Below are 25,042 nucleotides of genomic sequence, written 5' to 3' on the forward strand. Positions count from 1 at the left end.
GACGTGGCCACCAAATGCCCCAAAACAGGGGCAATGCATAAGGGCAATTTCAGTTGAAATTTTGGGGGCTGCGCTCTATGTGCACTACCTGCAGTTTTTCAGTGTTAACCCCCCCTACCTGTGAGATAACCCCCACAATCTATATATTTACGAAAAGTGCAAACCTTCAGCTATTCAGAGACACCACTCTTCTCTTTCTACATGGAAAATTGTGGCCGCAGTCCCTTGCAGAAGTCAGCGCTTTGGTCAGAAATCAAGGAAAAACTAGATACAAACCTAGATTTCTCCCCAAAATCTCCATGGCAACTACCAAAAACTTACTAACCATCAATCTGCAAGTTCCCCTGAATAAAACGATACCCCATATGTATGGGTGCACATAAAGACGTGGCCACCAAATGCCCCAAAACAGGGGCAATGCATAAGGGCAATTTCAGTTGAAATTTTGGGGGCTGCGCTCTATGTGCACTACCTGCAGTTTTTCAGTGTTAACCCCCCCTACCTGTGAAATAACCCCCGCAAACTATATATTTCTGAAAAGTGCACACCTTCAGCTATTCAGAGACGCCACTCTCCTCTTTCTACATGGAAAATTGTGGCCGCAGTCCCTTGCAGAAGTTAGCGCTTTGGTCAGAAATCAAGGAAAAACCAGATACAAACCTAGATTTCTCCCCAAAATCTCCATGGCAACTACCAAAAACTTACTAACCATCAATCTGCAAGTTCCCCTGAATAAAACGATACCCCATATGTATGGGTGCACATAAAGACGTGGCCACCAAATGCCCCAAAACAGGGGCAATGCATAAGGGGAATTTCAGTTGAAATTTTGGGGGCTGCGCTCTATGTGCACTACCTGCAGTTTTTCAGTGATAACCCCCCCTACCTGTGAGATACCCCCACAATCTATATATTTACGAAAAGTGCACACCTTCAGCTATTCAGAGACACCACTCTTCTCTTTCTACATGGAAAATTGTGGCCGCAGTCCCTTGCAGAAGTCAGCGCTTTGGTCAGAAATCAAGGAAAAACCAGATACAACACTAGATTTTGGTCAGAAATCAAGGAAAAACCAGATAAAAAACCTAGATTTCTCCCCAAAATCTCCATGGCAACTACCAAAAACTTACTAACCATCAATCTGCAAGTTCCCCTGAATAAAACGATACCCCATATGTATGGGTGCACATAAAGACGTGGCCACCAAATGCCCCAAAACAGGGGCAATGCATAAGGGCAATTTCAGTTGAAATTTTGGGGGCTGCGCTCTATGTGCACTACCTGCAGTTTTTCAGTGTTAACCCCCCCTACCTGTGAGATAACCCCCACAATCTATATATTTACGAAAAGTGCAAACCTTCAGCTATTCAGAGACACCACTCTTCTCTTTCTACATGGAAAATTGTGGCCGCAGTCCCTTGCAGAAGTCAGCGCTTTGGTCAGAAATCAAGGAAAAACTAGATACAAACCTAGATTTCTCCCCAAAATCTCCATGGCAACTACCAAAAACTTACTAACCATCAATCTGCAAGTTCCCCTGAATAAAACGATACCCCATATGTATGGGTGCACATAAAGACGTGGCCACCAAATGCCCCAAAACAGGGGCAATGCATAAGGGGAATTTCAGTTGAAATTTTGGGGGCTGTGCTCTATGTGCACTACCTGCAGTTTTTCAGTGATAACCCCCCCTACCTGTGAGATACCCCCACAATCTATATATTTACGAAAAGTGCACACCTTCAGCTATTCAGAGACACCACTCTTCTCTTTCTACATGGAAAATTGTGGCCGCAGTCCCTTGCAGAAGTCAGCGCTTTGGTCAGAAATCAAGGAAAAACCAGATACAACACTAGATTTTGGTCAGAAATCAAGGAAAAACCAGATAAAAACCTAGATTTCTCCCCAAAATCTCCATGGCAACTACCAAAAACTTACTAAACCTCAATTTGCAAGTTCCCCTGAATAAAACGATACCCCATATGTATGGGTGCACATAAAGACGTGGCCACCAAATGCCCCCAAACAGGGGCAATGCATAAGGGGGGGCTGTGCTCTATCTGCAGTTATTTAGTCTAAACACCCCCATACCTGTGAAATAACCCCCGCAAACTATATATTTCTGAAAAGTGCACACCTTCAGCTATTCAGAGACGCCACTCTCCTCTTTCTACATGGAAAATTGTGGCCGCAGTCCCTTGCAGAAGTTAGCGCTTTGGTCAGAAATCAAGGAAAAACCAGATACAAACCTAGATTTCTCCCCAAAATCTCCATGGCAACTACCAAAAACTTACTAACCATCAATCTGCAAGTTCCCCTGAATAAAACGATACCCCATATGTATGGGTGCACATAAAGACGTGGCCACCAAATGCCCCAAAACAGGGGCAATGCATAAGGGGAATTTCAGTTGAAATTTTGGGGGCTGCGCTCTATGTGCACTACCTGCAGTTTTTCAGTGATAACCCCCCCTACCTGTGAGATACCCCCACAATCTATATATTTACGAAAAGTGCACACCTTCAGCTATTCAGAGACACCACTCTTCTCTTTCTACATGGAAAATTGTGGCCGCAGTCCCTTGCAGAAGTCAGCGCTTTGGTCAGAAATCAAGGAAAAACCAGATACAACACTAGATTTTGGTCAGAAATCAAGGAAAAACCAGATAAAAACCTAGATTTCTCCCCAAAATCTCCATGGCAACTACCAAAAACTTACTAAACCTCAATTTGCAAGTTCCCCTGAATAAAACGATACCCCATATGTATGGGTGCACATAAAGACGTGGCCACCAAATGCCCCCAAACAGGGGCAATGCATAAGGGGGGGCTGTGCTCTATCTGCAGTTATTTAGTCTAAACACCCCCATACCTGTGAAATAACCCCCGCAAACTATATATTTCTGAAAAGTGCACACCTTCAGCTATTCAGAGACGCCACTCTCCTCTTTCTACATGGAAAATTGTGGCCGCAGTCCCTTGCAGAAGTTAGCGCTTTGGTCAGAAATCAAGGAAAAACCAGATACAAACCTAGATTTCTCCCCAAAATCTCCATGGCAACTACCAAAAACTTACTAACCATCAATCTGCAAGTTCCCCTGAATAAAACGATACCCCATATGTATGGGTGCACATAAAGACGTGGCCACCAAATGCCCCAAAACAGGGGCAATGCATAAGGGGAATTTCAGTTGAAATTTTGGGGGCTGCGCTCTATGTGCACTACCTGCAGTTTTTCAGTGATAACCCCCCCTACCTGTGAGATACCCCCACAATCTATATATTTACGAAAAGTGCACACCTTCAGCTATTCAGAGACACCACTCTTCTCTTTCTACATGGAAAATTGTGGCCGCAGTCCCTTGCAGAAGTCAGCGCTTTGGTCAGAAATCAAGGAAAAACCAGATACAACCCTAGATTTTGGTCAGAAATCAAGGAAAAACCAGATAAAAACCTAGATTTCTCCCCAAAATCTCCATGGCAACTACCAAAAACTTACTAAACCTCAATTTGCAAGTTCCCCTGAATAAAACGATACCCCATATGTATGGGTGCACATAAAGACGTGGCCACCAAATGCCCCCAAACAGGGGCAATGCATAAGGGGGGGCTGTGCTCTATCTGCAGTTATTTAGTCTAAACACCCCCATACCTGTGAAATAACCCCCGCAAACTATATATTTCTGAAAAGTGCACACCTTCAGCTATTCAGAGACGCCACTCTTCTCTTTCTACATGGAAAATTGTGGCCGCAGTCCCTTGCAGAAGTCAGCGCTTTGGTCAGAAATCAAGGAAAAACCAGATACAAACCTAGATTTTGGTCAGAAATCAAGGAAAAACCAGATAAAAAACCTAGATTTCTCCCCAAAATCTCCATGGCAACTACCAAAAACTTACTAACCATCAATCTGCAAGTTCCCCTGAATAAAACGATACCTATGTCTGGTTGCACATAAGTACATGGCCGCCAAACCTGAAAATGCATAATATTGGGGCTGCACTCTATGCACCCCTTTTTTTTTGCCTGCACCCGAATGAATGGGATACGCTCGGGTGCAGGCACATGTAGCCGATATACGCATGAAAACGCGTGAGAATGCAAAGTCTCGCGTTTTCATGCGTATATCGGCTACACGTGCCTGCACCCGAGCGTATCCCATTCATTCGGGTGCAGGAACAAGTAGCAGGCGTAGGGCTGAATTTTCGGCAAGCGTTTTTCCACTTGCTGAAAAAATCAGCCCTACGCCTCGTGTGGCATCAGCCTAACCCTTGGCAATAGAAACTACCAGAACAATCTTAGCACCTCTGGACCTTTCTAGAACAACTGAAATCAAATGGAATAAAACCACTAAAAGCAATCAAAGAACAATAGTTGCAATGAAATCGGTAAGAGCCCTGGATCCACCAATGTCACTGCAAAAGCAACCTTTTTGGGGGCACTAAACACACAATAAAGAACAATGCAAAGATAAAACACCGTAAAATCCAATAAAACCACCTAAACCAACAGAAGAACAATAATTGCAATGAAATCGGTGGTCAGAGCCCTGGATCCACCAACGTCACTGCAAATTCAGCACCCAATAGCAATACAAAAAGTTACAGTGCAATAGAATAATTCAAAAACAGAAATCAATTATGAAAATGCCAAAAAAACACTAAAATGCAACCAAATAAATCAGATAATTATAGAGCAAGATCAGAAATAAAGTTTTAGTAAAAAAAAGACTGCCAAAGAAAGCAAAGACAGAAAGAAAAGAAAAGAAAGAAAGAAAAAAAAAAAAAAAAAAAAAAAAAAAAGTGTAAGTGTAAGTGTGTGTGTAAGTGTCTGTGTGTGCTTGGGAAAGTTGTAAATCAGTGTGTATGTGTACAAAAGTGTAATAATGACAAAGATAGAAGAAAAAATGCAAAAAAAAAAAAAAAAATTTTTTTAGACAGTTGAGATAGAAATAAGCAAAATAAACAGTGGTAGAGAGTTGTAGTTCAGCTTACCCAAGGCAGGCAGACGATCAGGGGCGATCAGGGGCGATCAATCCAGCAGGAAGGCAGCAGGGGAGCTCCATCTCGTCCGAAGTGCGCAGCAGGAGTGAGGGAGCCGACAGTAGGCGGCGCTATTTAAAGGGACAGCAGTGGACACGTCATCAACGCGTGTCCACTGCTGTCATTGGCTGGCGACGCGATCGGTGCGGCTCGGGGACCCGGATCGGTGAGTATGTCTATGTTTGCTCGTTGCCTAGGGGGATCTGAGGGGTTTACAAGCGCTGCGCTGCTTTAAAAGCGAGCGCAGCGCTTGTAAACCCGACAGTGCCATTGGACGTAGATTCTACGTCCCATGGCACTTTGGTCCCTTGGTACCTGGGACGTAGAATCTACGTCCCTTGGCACTTAAAGGGTTAAGGTATAGTGATCCAAGTTACGGAAAGACCCCTTTTCCAGAATAGCCTTGGTCCCGAGCATTCTGGATAAAAGGTCCCATACCTGTACTAAGTTTCAATAATCAATTTGATTGGTATCAACAATGTGTTCAACTTTAAATTAAGTAATAATAATTAACCCTTTTACTGCCAGCCATTTTGGTCAAAGCGGAACTTGTATTGCCAGACAGTTTTTGAACATTTTGCACTGTTTCACTTTAGGGGCCTTTCCTCGGGGGGACTTTTAGTTTACCAAGGAAAACAATATATCGTTTTTTTCAGAACAACCTAAGCTTTCAAAATATGGTAGAATTTTTGTGTAATTCCAATTCTGTAACAAGATATAGGCTTCTAAATGTCTAAAAATGCAAAAAAAATCAAATTTTCCATAATATAATCACACATACTAGAAACAAAAATTATTTTATGCACGAATATACAACTGATTTGGAAAGTCCCATGTCTCCTGAACGTGCCAATACCAAATATATATAGTTTTATGGAGATTTCTCACTTGTATAGGTCAAAAACTCCCAGCAGTACACTACCAAATTCCCAAAGCACTGCTCCAAAAAAACTGCATACTTTGGATTTCAAGGCCAAAATTCCACTAACAGAAGGTTTATCCCAGAAAATTGTACATTTTTGGAAAGAACAGATTCTGGGGAATACAGAATAGGCACAACTGTCTGTCTACTCCAAACTATCAAGTCGCAATGCTTTCCTAAAGTTATTGGTTTTTATCAAAATTTGTGATTTTTTTTAAAAATCGCTTCAAAGCTTCTAGTCTATAGTATCTTATCTCCTACAGGTCATAAAGTAACCAAATAAAACACCCTAAATATGAATGCCTGGGGTCCACTGAACAGTTTGATGCCCAATATGTATAGGTTTACCTAAGTATGTGGCATGTAGGGGCCCCAATGTGAACATGCCCCCATATGTACTGTCATTTCTGTCATTTCAGCTTCTGCAAAATCAACACATTTACATCATTATATGTGGGATGAAGCTAGTAAAAAGTACGCTCACCCCAGAAAGTCATATATTTTTGGAAAGTACACATTCCCCCGAATCTAAAATGGGTACCCATGTCTTTCTACTCCAAAGTACCAAGCCGCACAGCTTTTCTAAAGTTAGCAATTTTGATGACATTTCCAAAAATCCCCTCAAAGCTTCCAATTTGAAGCATCTTATCTCCCACATAGCATTAGGTACCAAGATAAAACACCCTGAATTTGAACACCAGGGGTCCACTGAACAGTTTGATGCCCAATATGTATAGGTTTACCCAAGTATGTGGCATGTAGGGGCCCCAATGTGAACATACCCCCATATATACTGTCATTTCTGTCATTTCAGCTTCTGCAAAATCAACACATTTACATCATTATATGTGGGATAAAGCTAGTAAAAAGTATGCTCACCCCAGAAAGTCATATATTTTTGGAAAGTACACATTCCCCCGAATCTAAAATGGGTACCTATGTCTTTCTACTCCAAAGTACCAAGCCGCACAGCTTTTCTAAAGTTAGCAATTTTGATGACATTTCCAAAAATCCCCTCAAAGCTTCCATTTTGAAGCATCTTATCTCCCACATAGCATTAGGTACCAAGATAAAACACCCTGAATTTGAACGCCAGGGGTCCACTGAACAGTTTGATGCCCAATATGTATAGGTTTACCCAAGTATGTGGCATGTAGGGGCCCCAATGTGAACATACCCCCATATATACTGTCATTTCTGTCATTTCAGCTCCTGCAAAATCAACACATTTACATCATTATATGTGGGATAAAGCTACAAAAAAGTACGCTCACCCCAGAAAGTCATATATTTTTGGAAAGTACACATTCCCCCGAATCTAAAATGGGTACCCATGTCTTTCTACTCCAAAGTACCAAGCCGCACAGCTTTTCTAAAGTTAGCAATTTTGATGACATTTCCAAAAATCCCCTCAAAGCTTCCATTTTGAAGCATCTTATCTCCCACATAGCATTAGGTACCAAGATAAAACACCCTGAATTTGAACGCCAGGGGTCCACTGAACAGTTTGATGCCCAATATGTATAGGTTTACCTAAGTATGTGGCATGTAGGGGCCCCAATGTGAACATACCCCCATATATACTGTCATTTCTGTCATTTCAGCTCATGCAAAATCAACACATTTACATCATTATATGTGGGATAAAGCTACAAAAAAGTACGCTCACCCCAGAAAGTCATATATTTTTGGAAAGTACACATTCCCCCGAATCTAAAATGGGTACCCATGTCTTTCTACTCCAAAGTACCAAGCCGCACAGCTTTTCTAAAGTTAGCAATTTTGATGACATTTCCAAAAATCCCCTCAAAGCTTCCACTTTGCAGCATCTTATCTCCCACATAGTGTTAGGTACCAAGATAAAACACCCTAAATTTGAACGCCAGGGGTCCACTGAACAGTTTGATGCCCAATATGTATAGGTTTACCTAAGTATGTGGCATGTAGGGGCCCCAATGGGAACATACCCCCATATGATCTATCATTTCAGCTCCTGCAAAATCAACACATTTACATCCTTTATGTGGGATAATGCTACAAAAAAAGTACATTCACCCCAGAAAGCCATATATTTTTGGAAAATACACATCCCCCCGAATCTATAATGGGTAAATATTTCTTATTGCTACAAAGTACCAAGCTGTAAAGCTTTCCTAAGTTTGCAGATTTATATGACATTTTCGAAAATCGCATAAAAATGTTGCAATTTGCCGCATTTATCTCTCACAATTTCTTGATAAAGATCAGATAAAGACAAATCACCCCAAAAAGGAACACCAGAGGTCTACTGAACAGTTTGATGCCCAATATGCATAGATATACCAAAGTCTGCGGTATGTACTGAACCCTAAATGAAAATAGCGCATAAGGATTTCTCGCCTGCCAGCTCAGCTTTTGCACACAGAGCCCCCTGTCAGTGTATTATGTGCCAAAACTTCCCCTAACCATACAGTGACCCCCACAAAACCATATATTTTTGGAAAGTACACATTCTGACAAATCCAACAAGGGTAAAGAGTCCTTTCTACACCAAAGTACCAATCTGCAGAGCTTTCCTAAAGTTATTGGTTTTTATGACATTTCAGAAAATCGCCTAAAAATGTTGCAATTTGTCGCATTTATCTCACACAATTTCTTGCGTACAAAGGCAAGTCACCCCAAATAGGAACACCAGAGGCCTACTGAACAGTTTGATGCCCAATATGCATAGATATACCAAAGTCTGCGGTATGTACTGAACCCTAAATGAAAATAGCGCATAAGGATTTCTCGCCTGCCAGCTCAGCTTTTGCACACAGAGCCCCCTGTCAGTGTATTATGTGCCAAAACTTCCCCTAACTATACAGATCCCCCACAAAACCATATATTTTTGGAAAGTACACATTCTGACAAATCCAACAAGGGTAAAGAGTCCTTTCTACACCAAAGTACCAATCTGCAGAGCTTTCCTAAAGTTATTGGTTTTTATGACATTTCAGAAAATTGCCTAAAAATGTTGCAATTTGTCACATTTATCTCACACAATTTCTTGCGTACAAAGGCAAATCACCCCCAATAGGAACACCAGAGGCCTACTGAACAGTTTGATGCCCAATATGCATAGATATACCAAAGTCTGCGGTATGTACTGAACCCTAAATGAAAATAGCGCATAAGGATTTCTCGCCTGCCAGCTCAGCTTTTGCACACAGAGCCCCCTGTCAGTGTATTATGTGCCAAAACTTCCCCTAACTATACAGATCCCCCACAAAACCATATATTTTTGGAAAGTACACATTCTGACAAATCCAACAAGGGTAAAGAGTCCTTTCTACACCAAAGTACCAATCTGCAGAGCTTTCCTAAAGTTATTGGTTTTTATGACATTTCAGAAAATTGCCTAAAAATGTTGCAATTTGTCGCATTTATCTCACACAATTTCTTGCGTACAAAGGCAAGTCACCCCAAATAGGAACACCAGAGGCCTACTGAACAGATTGATGCCCAATATGCATAGATATACCAAAGTCTGCGGTATGTACTGAACCCAAAATGAAAATAGCGCATAAGGATTTCTCGCCTGCCAGCTCAGCTTTTGCACACAGAGCCCCCTGTCAGTGTATTATGTGCAGTAACCCCCCCCTAACTATACAGTGACCCCCAGAAAACCATATATTTTTGGAAAGTACACATTCTGATGAATTCAAAATAGGTAAAGTTATTTTTGTACATAAAAGTTACACCTGGCAAAGCTACGCTAAAAACAGATCAGGAACACTTATATAGGGATAAAATGTGATAAAACCACAAAAATTGTGCAAATCAGTGAAACAACAAAATAAGTTACATGACAGTGTAATTAGTGGCCAGAATATCTGATCCAATAGTTACGCTGTCAAAATAAACAGTTTTTAGGTAAAAGAAAATAAAAACAAAGTGGTAAAATGAAAAAAAAAAAAAAAAAAAAGCAAAACAAAAAAAAACCAAAGTGTTTGTGTATACATGTGTGTACATGTGTAAAAGTTGTGTGATAGTGTGTAAGTGTGTATATGAGTGTAAATAAGTGTATAAAAGTGTGAAAAATGAAAAAAAAAAAAAAAAAAAAAATAAAATAAAAAAATGCTAAAATGTGTGCTGTAAGTGTGTGTAAATGTATGTAAGTGTGTATAAATGTATGTAAATGTGTGTATAAGTGTGTAAAAGTGTGTAAATGCAATAAAAAAAAAACTCCTTACCTGTTCCTGAAGACCCGATCGCTCCTGGCTCAGTTGGGCCGGCGCTGGGGGAGAGGGAGGAAGCAGGAAGCAGCAGATGCGATGCGATCGCATCTGCTGCTTCCTGGAGGGTCCTGCGAGCGATCGGCTCGCAGGACCCTGATGACAGCCCCCCTGGCACATTGCCCAGGGGGGCTGTCATTGTTAGAAGCCCTCTGCAGCGGCGGCACATGCCGCCGCTGCAGAGGGCAGCGCTTAAACGCCAACGACGTATGAGACACGTCGTTGGCGTTTAAGCCCTTTTACTGCCAGCACGTATGCCATACGTGCTTGGCAGTAAAAGAGTTAATAGTATTCACCTGTATTAGCAATGCTGATCACATGATATGGATATACCTGATCAGTATTTCTAATACTGTACTTAGGTACAAATTATAGGTAATTATTGATTGATTGAAGTTAAACACACAAGTTTAACTTCAATCAATTTTGATTAACTATAATTAGGATCTATACATATCTAGGTATAATATATAGCCTGGCTTTTGATTTGTAATTTCAAATGAAAGAATAAAAACAGTTGCTTTAATAAATGTGGAATGTAGTAAAAATTATTTATTTTGTCACCAGAGCTCAGTAAATGTCACTATAACTTTAAGCCTATCTAGTAATTATAATTCAGCTGTCTAATTGTCTTTTACCGGTACCTTGAAACTGCAGGGGTGCAAAAGAAGGCACTATTAGTAGGGCTGGTGGGGCTGCTGATGTTGGAGGGAATGGGAATCACTGGCAGGGGGTCCCAGCAGAGAAGTGGGAACAAAGTCACTTCCGCCCAAGCGCGCAGAATAGCGCACTATTAGGTAGTCTGGTGGGCACGGGAATGGTACAGGGGCTGGCAATTTTCGCTGGCAGGGGCTTGTGCAGGTGAGACTTTCTGAAAACCTGTGTTTATTTCACCCGACTAGAGTATAAGCCGAGGGTGAATATTTCAGCACATTTTTGGTCTTGGCTTATACTTGAGTATATACAGTAGTTAAAAGAGAACCAACAGAGGTGAGCGATTGTATTATACAAGTAGGTTTTAGGTTTCTTTACCAATCCAAGGAAACCACAGCCCACCAGCTGGGAAGCAAGGAGTTACATGACCATATGAAAGGCCACAGGCCTTGTGTGTTTTTATACAGGTCACATAACTCCAAGGTGACTTCTAATCTCTTTACAAATTACACTAAGGGGTACATTATGATCTACAGTTAATTTCAAATGAAAGAATAAAGACATTTGAAATTAACCATGTAGAGGTAAAAATCAATATACAGGTATGGGACCCGTTATCCGTTAATGCTCGGAACCTGGGGTTTTCCGGATAAGCGGTCTTTCCGTAATTTGGATTTCCTACCTTAAGTCTGCTAAAAAAAATTATTTAAACAGTAATTAAACCCAACAGGATTGTTTTGGCTCCAATAAGGATTAATTATATCTTAGTTGGGATCAAGTACAAGGTAATGTTTTATCATTACAAAGAAAAAATAATTAATTTTCAAAAATGTGAATGATTTGATTAAAATGGAGTCTATAGGCCTTTCTGTAATTTGAAAATTTCTGGATAATGGGTTTCCGGATAAGGGGTCCGATACCTGTATAGGTCAAAATAAAGGCTCTCTCTCTTAGCTGTAACAAAGGTGGCTTAGTGTATGTTTTTTTTTTTAATTTATAGTAATGATTGCTCAAATAAGGTTTACAGAATAATGGCAGGGGAGAGAGTTCTAGAAGGGAACATCATAACAATATAGAGAAGATTATTAGATTTTTTTTGTGTTAGAGCAAACAGTGGCAAACACCAGGTTGACAGCAGAGAGAGCTCAGGAGAAGGCAGGTTGTAATTGCCACAACAAAATTCCAGTGCTGTACAAAGGACAGATTTTCAGTCACGGGACTTCACACACACACAGTCTGGGACATACACACTTACTGCCATGTGTTTCTATAGGCTGACAATTTGCCCTTTGTACAGCACTGGAATTTTGTTGTGGCAATTACAACCTGCCTTCTCCTGAACTCTCTCTGCTGTTAACCCCTTGTTTGCTCATTATTCTAACAAATTCTATCAGAGTTAAGGAGGATCTCTTGTTGCCACGTCCTGTCAGAAGCTGAAGGGTGGGGAAATGCAGTGAAGGTGGGACAAGAAGGCAGAAGGCATCCAAACAAATAGGATATGTAGATATATAGTTAATATATAGTGAATAATGTAACCCCTGTCATAAAATATAGGGATATTATAAGTAACATTGAGTTCCATGAGTTGGTTGAAGGCCAAGTGTTTTTATACAGGTCATGGAACTCTGTGCTGAGCTAAACACAACACAAAAACTGAAGATAATCTATGTCTGGTTATTAAGCGGTAGATAAACAGAATTTATGCACAAAAATGCATTCTGCATCAGAGCACCCTTTCAATTTCACACACTTACTTTAGTAAGTTTTTAGTCCTTTATAATTAGCAGAGTTAGTTCACTTAGAGGTAATGAGTTCTGTATAAACAACCCATGAATGAGGTCCATTAGGCAGTGGGGTTATCTGTGCACTGGTAATGTGATTGACTACCTTGCAAGAACCAGCTATTTGGAAACATAGTAGCAGTTTGCCATGTGACAAAACCTAAGCATTTTTATTTTTTTTTTTTGTTTAAAGTAAAGTTTAGCACAAACTCTATACCAAGTTCAAGATAATGTTTCCTATATACCGAGCAAATGAAAAAAGGCTAATAGGACATTACAAGAAATGTCATTGCTGTATTTTGAAGCTTTCTGAATAACAGATTCTATACCTGTAACTACTTAGACAAATTTTCTAAAGAGCAATTAATATTATGCAAAAAATATTCAATCCATAAACAAAATATTTAAGCATATGAATAAAAGCTGGCCATACAGGGGCCAGTAAAAGCTGGCACCTCCAGACTAAAGTCTTCAGTTTATTGGCCCATGTGTGGAGTCCATCCAACTAATATCTGTCTGAAAAGGAGTACGATTTGAAAACCCTATTAGTCAAGGACTATACTTGCGCATTAATGCGGCAGACTCCTGTTGGGTCTCCCTAGAGGCCCCACCATAAAATGATTGGTGTCCCAGGGACCTAATGATCAGATAATCCCAACTTTGGCCAAGATAAAGAATTCCCACATAGCTGTCTGGGCAGATAATAGATTTTTAGAGCAGACAAAATGAAATCATTTTTTGAATGCTGCTTATGCTGTTCACTAAAGCGCAGGTTGTTGGTACATTAATTATAAGAACATGCATCCTATACAGAGCACTGTACTTACCACTCACAGCTGCATGCTGTTTCAGGTACTCTCTTCTGACGTTAATATTTTTTACCAGACACTGCCGTGCATGAGCGCGCCTCTCTTTCACAGGATCTTTTGCACACAGAGCACAGATGGCCATATATTCTAATGGAAGTCTTAATCTGGAGAGCCCTTTGTGAAGTTTTTGAGCAAATATCTGTCTAACCTGGTAACACTCATCCTGTTACAAATAAAACACAAAAAACCATGACATTAATCATGTGATGCATTCAGTGGAACAAAGCTTGATATCATTAAAATCTTTTGCAAAATGAAAAAAAAAACACTCAGGGTGCTGACTACATTAAAGGAGAGAGTGCTAATCAAATAGCATTTAAGGAGGAATAAATATTGTTTCTAGCATTTAGACATTACGTTTCAAGATGCAAATTACAAATACAGCAGCATGACATTGGGTAGGGCTTAGTGAGACTGCAAAGGGGATATCTGACAAACACTGACACTGTAGGAGATCCTCTCTAATTTTAGAGAAAATAGAGCAGTAAATTACTGGGGGGATAAAAATGCATTAAAGCAGAGCAAGTTGATCATAACAGGGAAAAGTTGTAAAACCTGACAAAATAAGGTAGGTACATTCAGAGCACAAATACTTACGTTGATGGCCAACGCACACAGCTGATATTGATCTAAAGTAATAATTTCATGATAACATGGCTCCTGTGCTAGTTTAACAATGGCACAACTGGCGGCCAATCTCAGGCGTGACATGTCTGGTTTACTAAAAGAAATAAAATTAGATCGGCTTTATATACAAAACAATGCATTTTGTATCGATTCTGACACTTAGAACAGTACTGTACAACTTCTGTGGTACCGAGGGACAGAATTTTTCTCGCCTACATGGTGAAGGGCCAATAATGGAAGTCAGTTTTTGTTTTTATTTAACACCACATAATAACAAAAAACTTTTTTTTTTAAAGACCACATCCCCATTAATGGTGGTAGCACACAAAAAGACAAATGGTGGTTCTCACTGCAGGGATATCACCCATCACTTATATGTAAAAAAAAAAAAAAGTTAAGTCATATTAAGATATACATATAATTATACAGTGGAGGAAATAATTATTTGACCCCTCACTGATTTTGTAAGTTTGTCCAATGACAAAGAAATGAAAAGTCTCAGAACAGTATCATTTCAATGGTAGGTTTATTTTAACAGTGGCAGATAGCACATCAAAAGGAAAATCAAAAAAATAACTTTAAGGGCTCTGGCACACGGGGAAGATTAGTCGCCCGCGATTAACTCCCTGTTCGCGGGCGACTAATCTCCCCGAGTTGCCTAGCCCTGCCATCCCACCGGCGAACATGTAAGTCGCCGGCGGGATGGCAGACGCGGCGGGGCGATTTCCGGAAGTCGCCGAAAAAGACTCGCGAGTCTTTTTCGGCGATTTGCGCGAAATCGCGCCACCTGTCTTAACTAGTCACCTGTATAAAAGACACCTGTCCACAGAATCAATCAATCAAGCAGACTCCAAACTCTCCAACATGGGAAAGACCAAAGAGCTGTCCAAGGATGTCAGAGACAAAATTGTAGACCTGCACAAGGCTGGAATGGGCTACAAAACCATTAGCAAGAAGCTGGGAGAGAAGGTGACAACTGTTGGTGCGATTGTTCGAAAATGGAAGGAGCACAAAATGACCATCAATCGACCTCGCTCTGGGGCTCCACGCAAGATCTCACCTCGTGGGGTGTCAATGATTCTGAGAAAGGTGAAAAAGCATCCTAGAACTACACGGGAGGAGTTAGTTAATGACCTCAAATTAGCAGGGACCACAGTCACCAAGAAAACCATTGGAAACACATTACACCGCAATGGATTAAAATCCTGCAGGGCTCGCAAGGTCCCCCTGCTCAAGAAAGCACATGTGCAGGCCCGTCTGAAGTTTGCCAATGAACACCTGAATGATTCTGTGAGTGACTGGGGGAAGGTGCTGTGGTCTGATGAGACCAAAATAGAGCTCTTTGGCATTAACTCAACTCGCTGTGTTTGGAGGAAGAAAAATGCTGCCTATGACCCCCAAAACACCGTCCCCACCGTCAAGCATGGGGGTGGAAACATTTTGTTTTGGGGGTGTTTTTCTGCTAAGGGCACAGGACAATTTATTCGCATTAACGGGAAAATGGACGGAGCCATGTATCGTGAAATCCTGAACGACAACCTCCTTCCCTCTGCCAGGAAACTGAAAATGGGTCGTGGATGGGTGTTCCAGCACGACAATGACCCAAAACATACAGCAAAGGCAACAAAGGAGTGGCTCAAGAAGAAGCACATTAAGGTCATGGAGTGGCCTAGTCAGTCTCCGGACCTTAATCCAATAGAAAACCTATGGAGGGAGCTCAAGCTCAGAGTTGCACAGAGACAGCCTCGAAACCTTAGGGATTTAGAGATGATCTGCAAAGAGGAGTGGACCAACATTCCACCTAAAATGTGCGCAAACTTGGTCATCAATTACAAGAAACGTTTGACCTCTGTGCTTGCAAACAAGGGTTTTTCCACTAAGTATTAAGTCTTTTTTTGTTAGAGGGTTCAAAAACTTATTTCACTCAATGAAATGCAAATCAGTTGCTATCTTTTATTTAAAGTTATTTTTTCGATTTTCCTTTTGATGTGCTATCTGCCACTGTTAAAATAAACCTACCATTGAAATGATACTGTTCTGAGAATTTTCATTTCTTTGTCATTGGACAAACTTACAAAATCAGTCAGGGGTCAAATAATTATTTCCTCCACTGTACACCTTAGGGACCATAAAACATTATATAGCAAAGCAGTTAAACAGGGTAAAACACAGCTAACTGGAGCTCTGTATGCTTTAATTCTGCAGCAGAATGAAGAGTGGGCTTGTTCCATTCTCTCCTTATTCCTTATCTGTGCCTGACTTGCTCTTATCAGCAACTGACCAATGATAATCCCGTAAGATCTGAAAACAAAGATTGTTCAGTATCATGGTTTAGGGGAAGGCTACAAAAAGCTATCTCAGAGGTTTAAACTCTCAGATTCAACTGTAAGGAATGTAAATCAGGGCAATGGAAGGCCACACAGAAGCGGCATATGCGGAGGATTGCGAGAATGGTTACAGATAACCCAAAGATCACCTCCAAAGACCTGCAAGAGCACCTTGCTGCAGATGGTGCATCTGTATCTGTACATCTGTATGGCAGGGTGATGAGAAGGAAGGCCTTTCTGCACTCACACCACAAACAGTCACTTGCTGTATGCAAAAGCTCATTTAGACAAGCCACAGTCATTTTGGAACAAAGTGCTTTGGACTGATGAGACAAAAATTTAGTTATTTGGTCATAACAAAAAGCGCTTTGCATGGCGGAATAACACCCCATTCCAAGGAAAACACCTGCTATATACTGTCACATTTGGTGGAGGTTCCATCATGCTGTGGGGCTGTGTGGCTAGTTCAGGGACTGGGGCCCTTGTTAAAGTCAAGGGTTGGATGAATTCAACTCAACATCAACAAATTCTTCAGGATAATGTTCCCAACAAGACAATGACCCTAAACACAGTTGGAAATCTACAAGGGCATTTATGCAGAGGGAGAAGTACAATATTCTGGAATGGCCGTCACAGTCCCCCGACTTGAATATCATCGAAAATCTATAGGATGATTTCAAGCAGGCTGTCCCTGCCAGCAGCCATCAAATGTAACTGAACTGGAGAGATTTTGTATGGACAAATGGTCAAAAATACCGCCATTCAGAATCCAGACTCTCACCAAAGGCTATAGGTGTCTAGAGGCTGTTACATTTGCAAAAGGAGGCTCAACTAAGTATTGATGTAATATCTCTGTTGGGGTGCCCAAATTTATGCACCTGTCTAATTTTGTTATGATGCATACCACATATTTTCTGTTAATCCAGTAAACTTTATGTCACTGCTGAAATACTACAGTTTCCATAAGGCATGTTATATATTAAAAGGAAGTTGCTACTTTAAAAGCTCAGCCAACAATAAACAGAACTTTAAAGAATTAAGAGGGGTTCCCAAACTTTTTCATATGACTGTATATATCCCAGTTTGGTAAGAGTCTTTAATAGTTAACCAACAGATAGTTGATATTATGTTAAGTGAAGTATTCATTCTGGGGGTACAGTTTTCCTTTAAGTTAGAGAGACCCAAATTACAGAAAGAACCCAGGTCTGAAGAAATCTGGATCCCATACCTGTACAGCATTCAAAGTAAGAGGAAGGTAAATATACAGTGGCTTGCAAAAGTATTCGGCCCCCTTGAACTTTTCCACATTTTGTCACATTACAGCCACAAACATTAATCAATTTTATTGGAATTCCACGTGAAAGACCAATACAAAGTGGTGTACAAATCATACCCCCACACCCCACTTTGCAGTTATTTATTTGTAAAAAATGTTTGGAATCATGTATGATTTTCGTTCCACTTCTCACGTGTACACCACTTTGTATTGGTCTTTCACGAGTAATTCCAATAAAATTGATTCATGTTTGTGGCTGTAATGTGACAAAATGTGGAAAAGGTCAAGGGGGCCGAATACTTTTGCAAGCCACTGTATCTGCCTATTACCTGAGTTTTCCATGTTCCGTCAAGTCTCCATCAGTGTGTAATATTGCTGTTAGGAGTCGTAAGGTAGAATTCCCAGATTTACTGAGATTATTTTTCATTCCCAGCAGCCACCGCACCATCATTTTAATTGCTTGAATCTAAACAAAAAGAACGCGATTTATCAAATCCAGCATACAAAATGACTCAGGAGGCATTCTCTTTTCTACTAGCTAGTTTCAATATTATTTCTAAAGAACTGCTACCCACAGAACAAGAATAAAAGTATGTATATGGGCAACAAATGCTTTCTGGAGGATATATTTAAGGCCATGATTGTGCACCCACGTGCATCCATATATAATGTTTTGTTAACATTCCTTGTCCCATCTCTCCTTAGCTAGTTAATGTTCTCAACCCAATATTTCACAGCAGGCAAAATACTTACTTGTTCCATGTCTCTGGAGATAAAGAACATGCGTGTGTGTGACAGGTGTATGAATAGGAACAGGGGGATAAAGTGATGGAAAACAATGGAATATATGCTTCTAGCCAGCTACAAGAAGTTTGATGTAACCAATAGGCCTAGGTGCCAAAATGCTCAGACATCACTGATGATTTGTTGCAATAGCAATGCTGGGCTAACAGCAAAACAAATATGACTTACTTTAACCATAGTTTCTGCAGACACCTCATCATCTGAAACCCACAGTTTTGTTGTCTTTTTACCCGGAAGCTGAAAGAAAAATGTGTTTTACATGAGCAAAAAATAAATAAATTAAAAAAAAAAAAAGGTTTGCATTCCATATGTATTTTAAAGGGAAAGGAAAGTGTAAATCAATGAGGAAAGTGCTGGAATGGTAGGCACCCCAAAGTCATTACAACTGCTAATCATTAACCCCAGGCCAGAGCCTGGGCTCAGGGTGACTTACACTATCCTTGGCCTAAAGCTACGTTGGGCACACCCCAGTTAAAATTTAATTTGGGGGAAAAAATGCACTGGTCTGGGAAATTTCTATAGCACTGCCGCCTTCTTACCCCTACTTGCCAGGAACCCTGATTTTAGTACACTGAGCATCTGCAAGTCTATACTGTGTGAGGGGCGCCTGGGAAGTAAAAGTAAGATGGCAGTACAGTGCTGATTTAGAACGAGAGGATTTAGCAATTAAAGTCAGACATCAACCCACATGGTGAAAGACACGTAAAACTAGCAGAACAGCAAGAGTAAAGGCAGTCATGCATGGGCCAATAAGAGCTGTGGATGGTCCGAGCGGATGGGGCCCTTAAACAGGCCTGCCAGATATCTTGCCGAAAATCAGGCAGATGTCGATGGGGCAGGTTTAAAAATCCAGTCTGCTTGTTGAAAGGCATATGCATCGACTCCTTTTTCCAAAGTTGTACGAAGTTTCCTTGAATATAAATGGCCCCTGAATGGCTACCTGACGTTTGCATGAAAGAGTAACAGACACTCCTGGTTTCCAAACAGACATGGACAGAATATCGTATATAGTATGATTTGCTATTATAAACAAAAGTAGGAATGTTTCGTTACTTTGTCATCACAAAGGAAGTAATGTCACAAGTACCAGAGACACGTATTAAAATACAAATACGTATAAGTATAAATAAGTAACAAAGTAAATCTGTCTCCCCCAAAATAAACTGTGCTACTACCACTACATACTATCATCTGCACAGCTTTACATAGAAAAAAAGAATAATTTATACAGTCTAGATAAATTAGATATCTAGGTCCTTAGACCTAGTCCTGGTTTCATAGCTGCCATACAGTAATTATCTGTATTTTCTAATCATCCTTATATTGTGATAATTAGATTCTATATATACAGTATATTGTGACATTTATATTCTATATATACAGTATAGTGTGACATTTATATTCTATATATACAGTATATTGTGAGTGGGTCCCTAAGCTGAGGTAAGTGACAGCAGCACAGAGTATGTGCAGGGAGTCAGCAGAAAAGATGATGGGGAGCTACTGGGGGCACAGATCTTCCCTGCCTTGGGCTGGTACGGAAGCCCAACACATAACATCCAACATTTATAGCCTACTTTCTTTAGTTAAGCTTCAGTTTTCCTTTAAGTGAAGATTATTTTACCAATTTTTTGTAAAAGCAAAGAGTTTAAGAGTAGAGGATAACACAAGGTATGCCAAAACACTAGAAAAGGCAAAGAATTGAACTGGTAATTGTAGAATATCTAAGGGTACTCAAAAAATTTACCTATTAAAAGCAAACTATATACGGTAAACCAACCATTTCTGGCCTTTTGTGATCCATTGTGAATCAAGGTTTTGTCTGAATCATCGGTTTTTACAAGCTTAAAATTTAACAAAGCTACAATTAAATAGAAAAATTGCCCAGTACATCTCCATTATTGTTCACCAATCCACCTCCTTACTAGTGGGTTTGACAGACAGATAACTGATATTAGAAGGCAACCAAGGAGCATACAAAACACCATGTGCTTTGAGTACACAGTATATCTGTAAATTAAAATAGGACAGCTATTAATTGTATCCTTGTAGCTAATGTTTCTGGAAAGCACACACATAAACCAGACATAATGCTGCCCCAAGAAATATAATAACTTACCCGATCTGTCATCAACAAATCTTTAACAACAAATGTAGCAACCATGGACTTTAAAGGAGCAGTGAACTGATCTGGAGCAAGTTGCGCTATGTGGCCAATAGAGACAAGTGATGTGATAAGTTGCTCAGGGTTACCAGGGTCCAGGCTTTTATGTAACGGCTAAAAATGGCAAACAAATATTATTTAAACACAGTCACACAAAGTAAAGAAAAAAAAAAAGAAAAAAAAAATTATATTATATATATATATATATATATATATATATATATACACATACATATATATGGCACACAATGACTCATCTGAAGCTCTCTATTTGTTATACAGGTATTGAATCAGTTATCCAGAAACCTTTTATCCAGAAAGCCCCAAATAAAGGGAAGACAATTTTCAAATAATTCAAATGTGTAAAAATAATTTCCCTTTTCTCTGCAATAATAAAGCAGTAACTTGTACTTGATCCCAACTTAAGATATAATTAATCCTAATTGGAAGCAATACAATTTTATTGGGTTTAATTAATGTTTAAATGATGTATGGAGATCTAAATTATGGAACGCTTATCTGGAAATACCCAGGTCCCAAACAATTTGGTTAACAGGTCCCAAACATCTGCAACAAATTTAAATTACTATGCAGAAACAAGCACAATCCACCCATAATTGAACGCTTCAACAAAAAATATATTTAAACCAAGTTAACCTAAATAATTTTAAATGTACACCCCAATAGGAAACGTCTCCATACCCAGTAAAATAGTGGCGGTCCAGGTGTCCATACCCCAGACCGATCGTTTATGCTACAATAAACTGAGGCTGTACACACTCAGAAATGATTAAGTAAAGCTCACCAGGATCCCACGTTGGTCCGGGTGCTCAGAGCCCCGAACCCGTAGCCGAAGGGGAAATCCAGAAATATCACATGAAGAACGCCAAGCACTCCAGACCCAAGGTTTTGCTATAAAAACGATCCTTTATCGATTCATTAAAACGTTAGATGCCTTGCGCGTTTCGTACGCTATGCGCACTTAATCATAGGCTTGATTAAGTGCGCATAGCGTACGAAACGCGTAAGGCATCTAACGTTTTAATGAATCAATAAAGGATCGTTTTTATAGCAAAACCTTGGGTCTGGAGTGCTTGGCGTTCTTCATGTGATATTTCACAATCCACCCATAGTCTAGAGTATTTATGTTTGCAGTATGGATTAGGAGTTTAAAATAGCCTTCAAAAATGAAGTAATAATGATGCAATTTGTTTGACAAACAAAATTCCAGTATCCCTTTGTAGTTTGGAAAAACTTAATTACACAGGGTTTGGACTATTTTTAAATCAATTACATTCTGTATGGCTGGAAAACATGATCAGTTTTTTTTTTTACCTCAAATATCTGTGCAAACTGTGTCTCCTTGCTGGAAAATATTGCATGTATGCAGTGAATGGAATACTTGGCTTGACGGGAAGGTCCCTTTTTAGCCTTCTGCTGCAAGACTGGAAGCAATGCACTAAAAATAAAGAAAAAATGCGTAAGTGGGAAAAACCTTAAAAAAAAAAAAAGAAAAAGATATACAATCTCTCAAATTATTAAGGGACAGTGTTAAACATGATGCAATTAATAGGGCTAGTGCTGAACATAATGTTTGCATATGGTTTAAATTAATATATTTGTTTTTGTTATATTTTGCATTAAACAGGCCAATGAATAAAACATTTTCCAGCTACATGTATAACTGAGTGACCCTTTCAGAATCAGAAAGTAGTTAAACTAATTTCTAGTCTAGTATGTACTAGCCCGAGTATGCATTTTGTCTGCACCCAAACTGAAGCAGTGGCTCAGAGAAACAGCCTGGCGTAGCCTTAGCCTAGTGCCAGATGGAGCCCATTCTCAGCCTGTGGGAAAATGCAAGCCGAGAATCAGCCCCTACACTGGAAACAGCCTGATACCATGCCTGCATCCGGATGCATTGTCTTTGCAGAGGTGCAGGCAGATGCGGCGGATATTGGCTGCGAAATGCGAACTCTAGCATTTTTTTTGCCTGCACCCTAGTGGAAACAATGCTTCTGGGTGCTGGTGCAACCCGAAACCATTTGAAAATTGAAACTCACGATCTGATATGAGGGAAGTCCTCTTCAATTTTACCCCCTGTGTTTTTGAAGATTTGTAGTGCTGCCTCGGCTACTTTTTCATCATCCATTTTTAAACAAGCTAAGAGAGATTCAAATGTTTCTGCTGAATGAAATGAAATCGGATGGGTGAAAGAAAGCACCTGCAATACAGAAAGACTGGCTGTTAGTTGTAGCATAAACTGTTTGAAAATGTATTGCTTTTATTACAACTTCAGAACTGAGCTTAGCACAGTAGAGTAGCTCTGCTGCATAGGGAGTTAGCCCGGTCTGCTATAAGGCCTCTGGCAGCACCTTTCACAGAATTCAATGGCATGACACTGCACACACAGCAACAGATTTTGGTCCACAAAAATAAGTAAATGGAAGCCTATAGCTGATTATAAACAAGCTGCAGCATTATACGGTGCAAGTCTGTTTAGGTAAATCCATATCTTCATCTCAGATTATCACGTTTTTATGCAGAAGCCATAAAACATAGCATTAGCACTAACCTTCAGCAATTCAAGACCAGCTCGAATCGCTTGATCTGTGGGAACACCTTCATCTTCATCATCTGCTGTTCCATCAATTGACTTGTTAACCAGCTTAATCAGAGAACTTTGTAAAGAAAAGAAAAAAAGTGAAATGAACTGCTGTGTTAAAACGTATAAACAGATTTAAAGGGATGTGGTCATGATTTGTTATGGTGTAGTTGTTATTACTAAATTACACTGTGTACATTGCAAATAATTTATTCTACCATTTAAAAGGTTATTCTTGAACCAATAAATGTATTTTTTAGCTGTAATATTGGTGTGTAGGCTCCATCTCAGTGCACTGGGCCTGATCCTGAGCTTTTAGAAAGAACATTCACTGCACAACAGAACTGCTTTCAGATAAGCTATTGTTTCTCCTGCTTAATGTAACTTGGGAGTCATGGTTGAACTGGTGTTTTACTATTGAGTGCTATTCTCATATCTACCACTAGGGAGCATTTTTAGCAATGCAGGTGTCAGGTAGCCTTTATCTTGCTACCTTCCTGTTCTGCTGCTAGGGTGCTCGGGGATGTGATATCATACCAACTTGCAGCAGGGCAGTTAAGAGAGACAGAAGAGAGACCGAAGTTTATCAAAGCATAACCCACATGGCTGAGGACACTTGGGAAACTAAGGAGGTCTAGCCCCATATCTATTTCAAAATTAAATATTAAAGTCTGTAAGCTCTTTTTAAAAAAGGATTTTAATGCAGGATTCTGTAGGAGTATGACTGTTAACTGATGCATTTTGTCCTCAACAGAATCCCTTTAAAAACCCCACCAACCACACTCTACACTACAGCAGTTATTTAACCATTTCTGGGCCAGGGAGCACAGACATTCCAGCATGATTAAGATTCTTATTTCTTTTTTAGCCTGAGGGACGTCTTTCATTTTACAGCTCTCCAGCTTGGAATTTAGCCTACTACCTGCTCACTAGGGCTTAATTATTCTTGCAACCAGACAGTTGTTTCGACACAGAACGAAAGATGAATAGATATCCGGAGAAGCAAGTTAAGCAAAAGAAAAACAAAAGTATTGGATGGAAATACTCCATTTGCGATCATCTGTCTCTAAAATGAAGCAGAAGTCTGGGACAATTGCCACACTGCACAGTAAAAGCCCGGCAAGGAAGCCTATAAGCATAAGAGTCTGTGCAAGTTGCAGGGAGTACCCATCATAGTTCATTGACTTTGAAAGTAGGGGGAGGGGGGGGGGAAGGACAAAATGAAATGATATATAAATGGATGGAACATGAAAATTGTACTTAAAGGAGAAAGAAAGGCAAAAACTAAGTAAGCTTTATCAGAAAGGTCTATGTAAATACAGCCATAAGCACTCACAGAAACACTGCACTGAGTTCTCTGTCAAAAGATTTGTTGCGTCTGTTTTCCTCTGCCAGAGACATGCAGCTCTCTCCCCCTTCCCTCAAGAATGCTAAGAACTCACCCCCCCTTAGGAATGTGGATCTGAGCCAATCAGCAGGAAGCTTCCTCATAGTCTTACAAACTGAGCATGTGCACTGCTCTGGTCTGGGTGTCGGTGCAGGAGCGAAGCATTATAGGAACTTTCTTTACACAGCTCAGCGTTTATTCTTCCTGTTTGGCTTCTGACCATCTGAACAGGTGAAATATGGGGAGACTTAAGGGCACTATTGAGAGAACTGAAGGTATGCCTGCAGCTTGAAATTAACTCTTTACTAGCCTTTCCTTCTCCTTTAAAATATAA

The 25,042-nt window shown here is 40.1% G+C and overlaps 1 protein-coding gene across 1 annotated transcript in view; it reads right to left on the reverse strand.

The window, feature by feature from the left end:
- Window positions 1-25,042, reverse strand: part of pds5b (PDS5 cohesin associated factor B) — a 75,862-nt gene that overhangs the window by 11,040 nt on the left and 39,780 nt on the right. Inside the window, 8 exon segments of the mRNA NM_001114028.1 lie at window positions 13,480-13,684; window positions 14,119-14,242; window positions 18,081-18,217; window positions 18,724-18,792; window positions 20,675-20,833; window positions 22,055-22,178; window positions 22,780-22,940; window positions 23,292-23,397. Coding sequence (NP_001107500.1) covers window positions 13,480-13,684; window positions 14,119-14,242; window positions 18,081-18,217; window positions 18,724-18,792; window positions 20,675-20,833; window positions 22,055-22,178; window positions 22,780-22,940; window positions 23,292-23,397 — 1,085 coding nt within the window.

This window comes from Xenopus tropicalis, chromosome 2 (assembly GCF_000004195.4).
Source record: "Xenopus tropicalis strain Nigerian chromosome 2, UCB_Xtro_10.0, whole genome shotgun sequence".
NCBI classification, from domain to species: Eukaryota; Metazoa; Chordata; class Amphibia; order Anura; family Pipidae; genus Xenopus; species Xenopus tropicalis.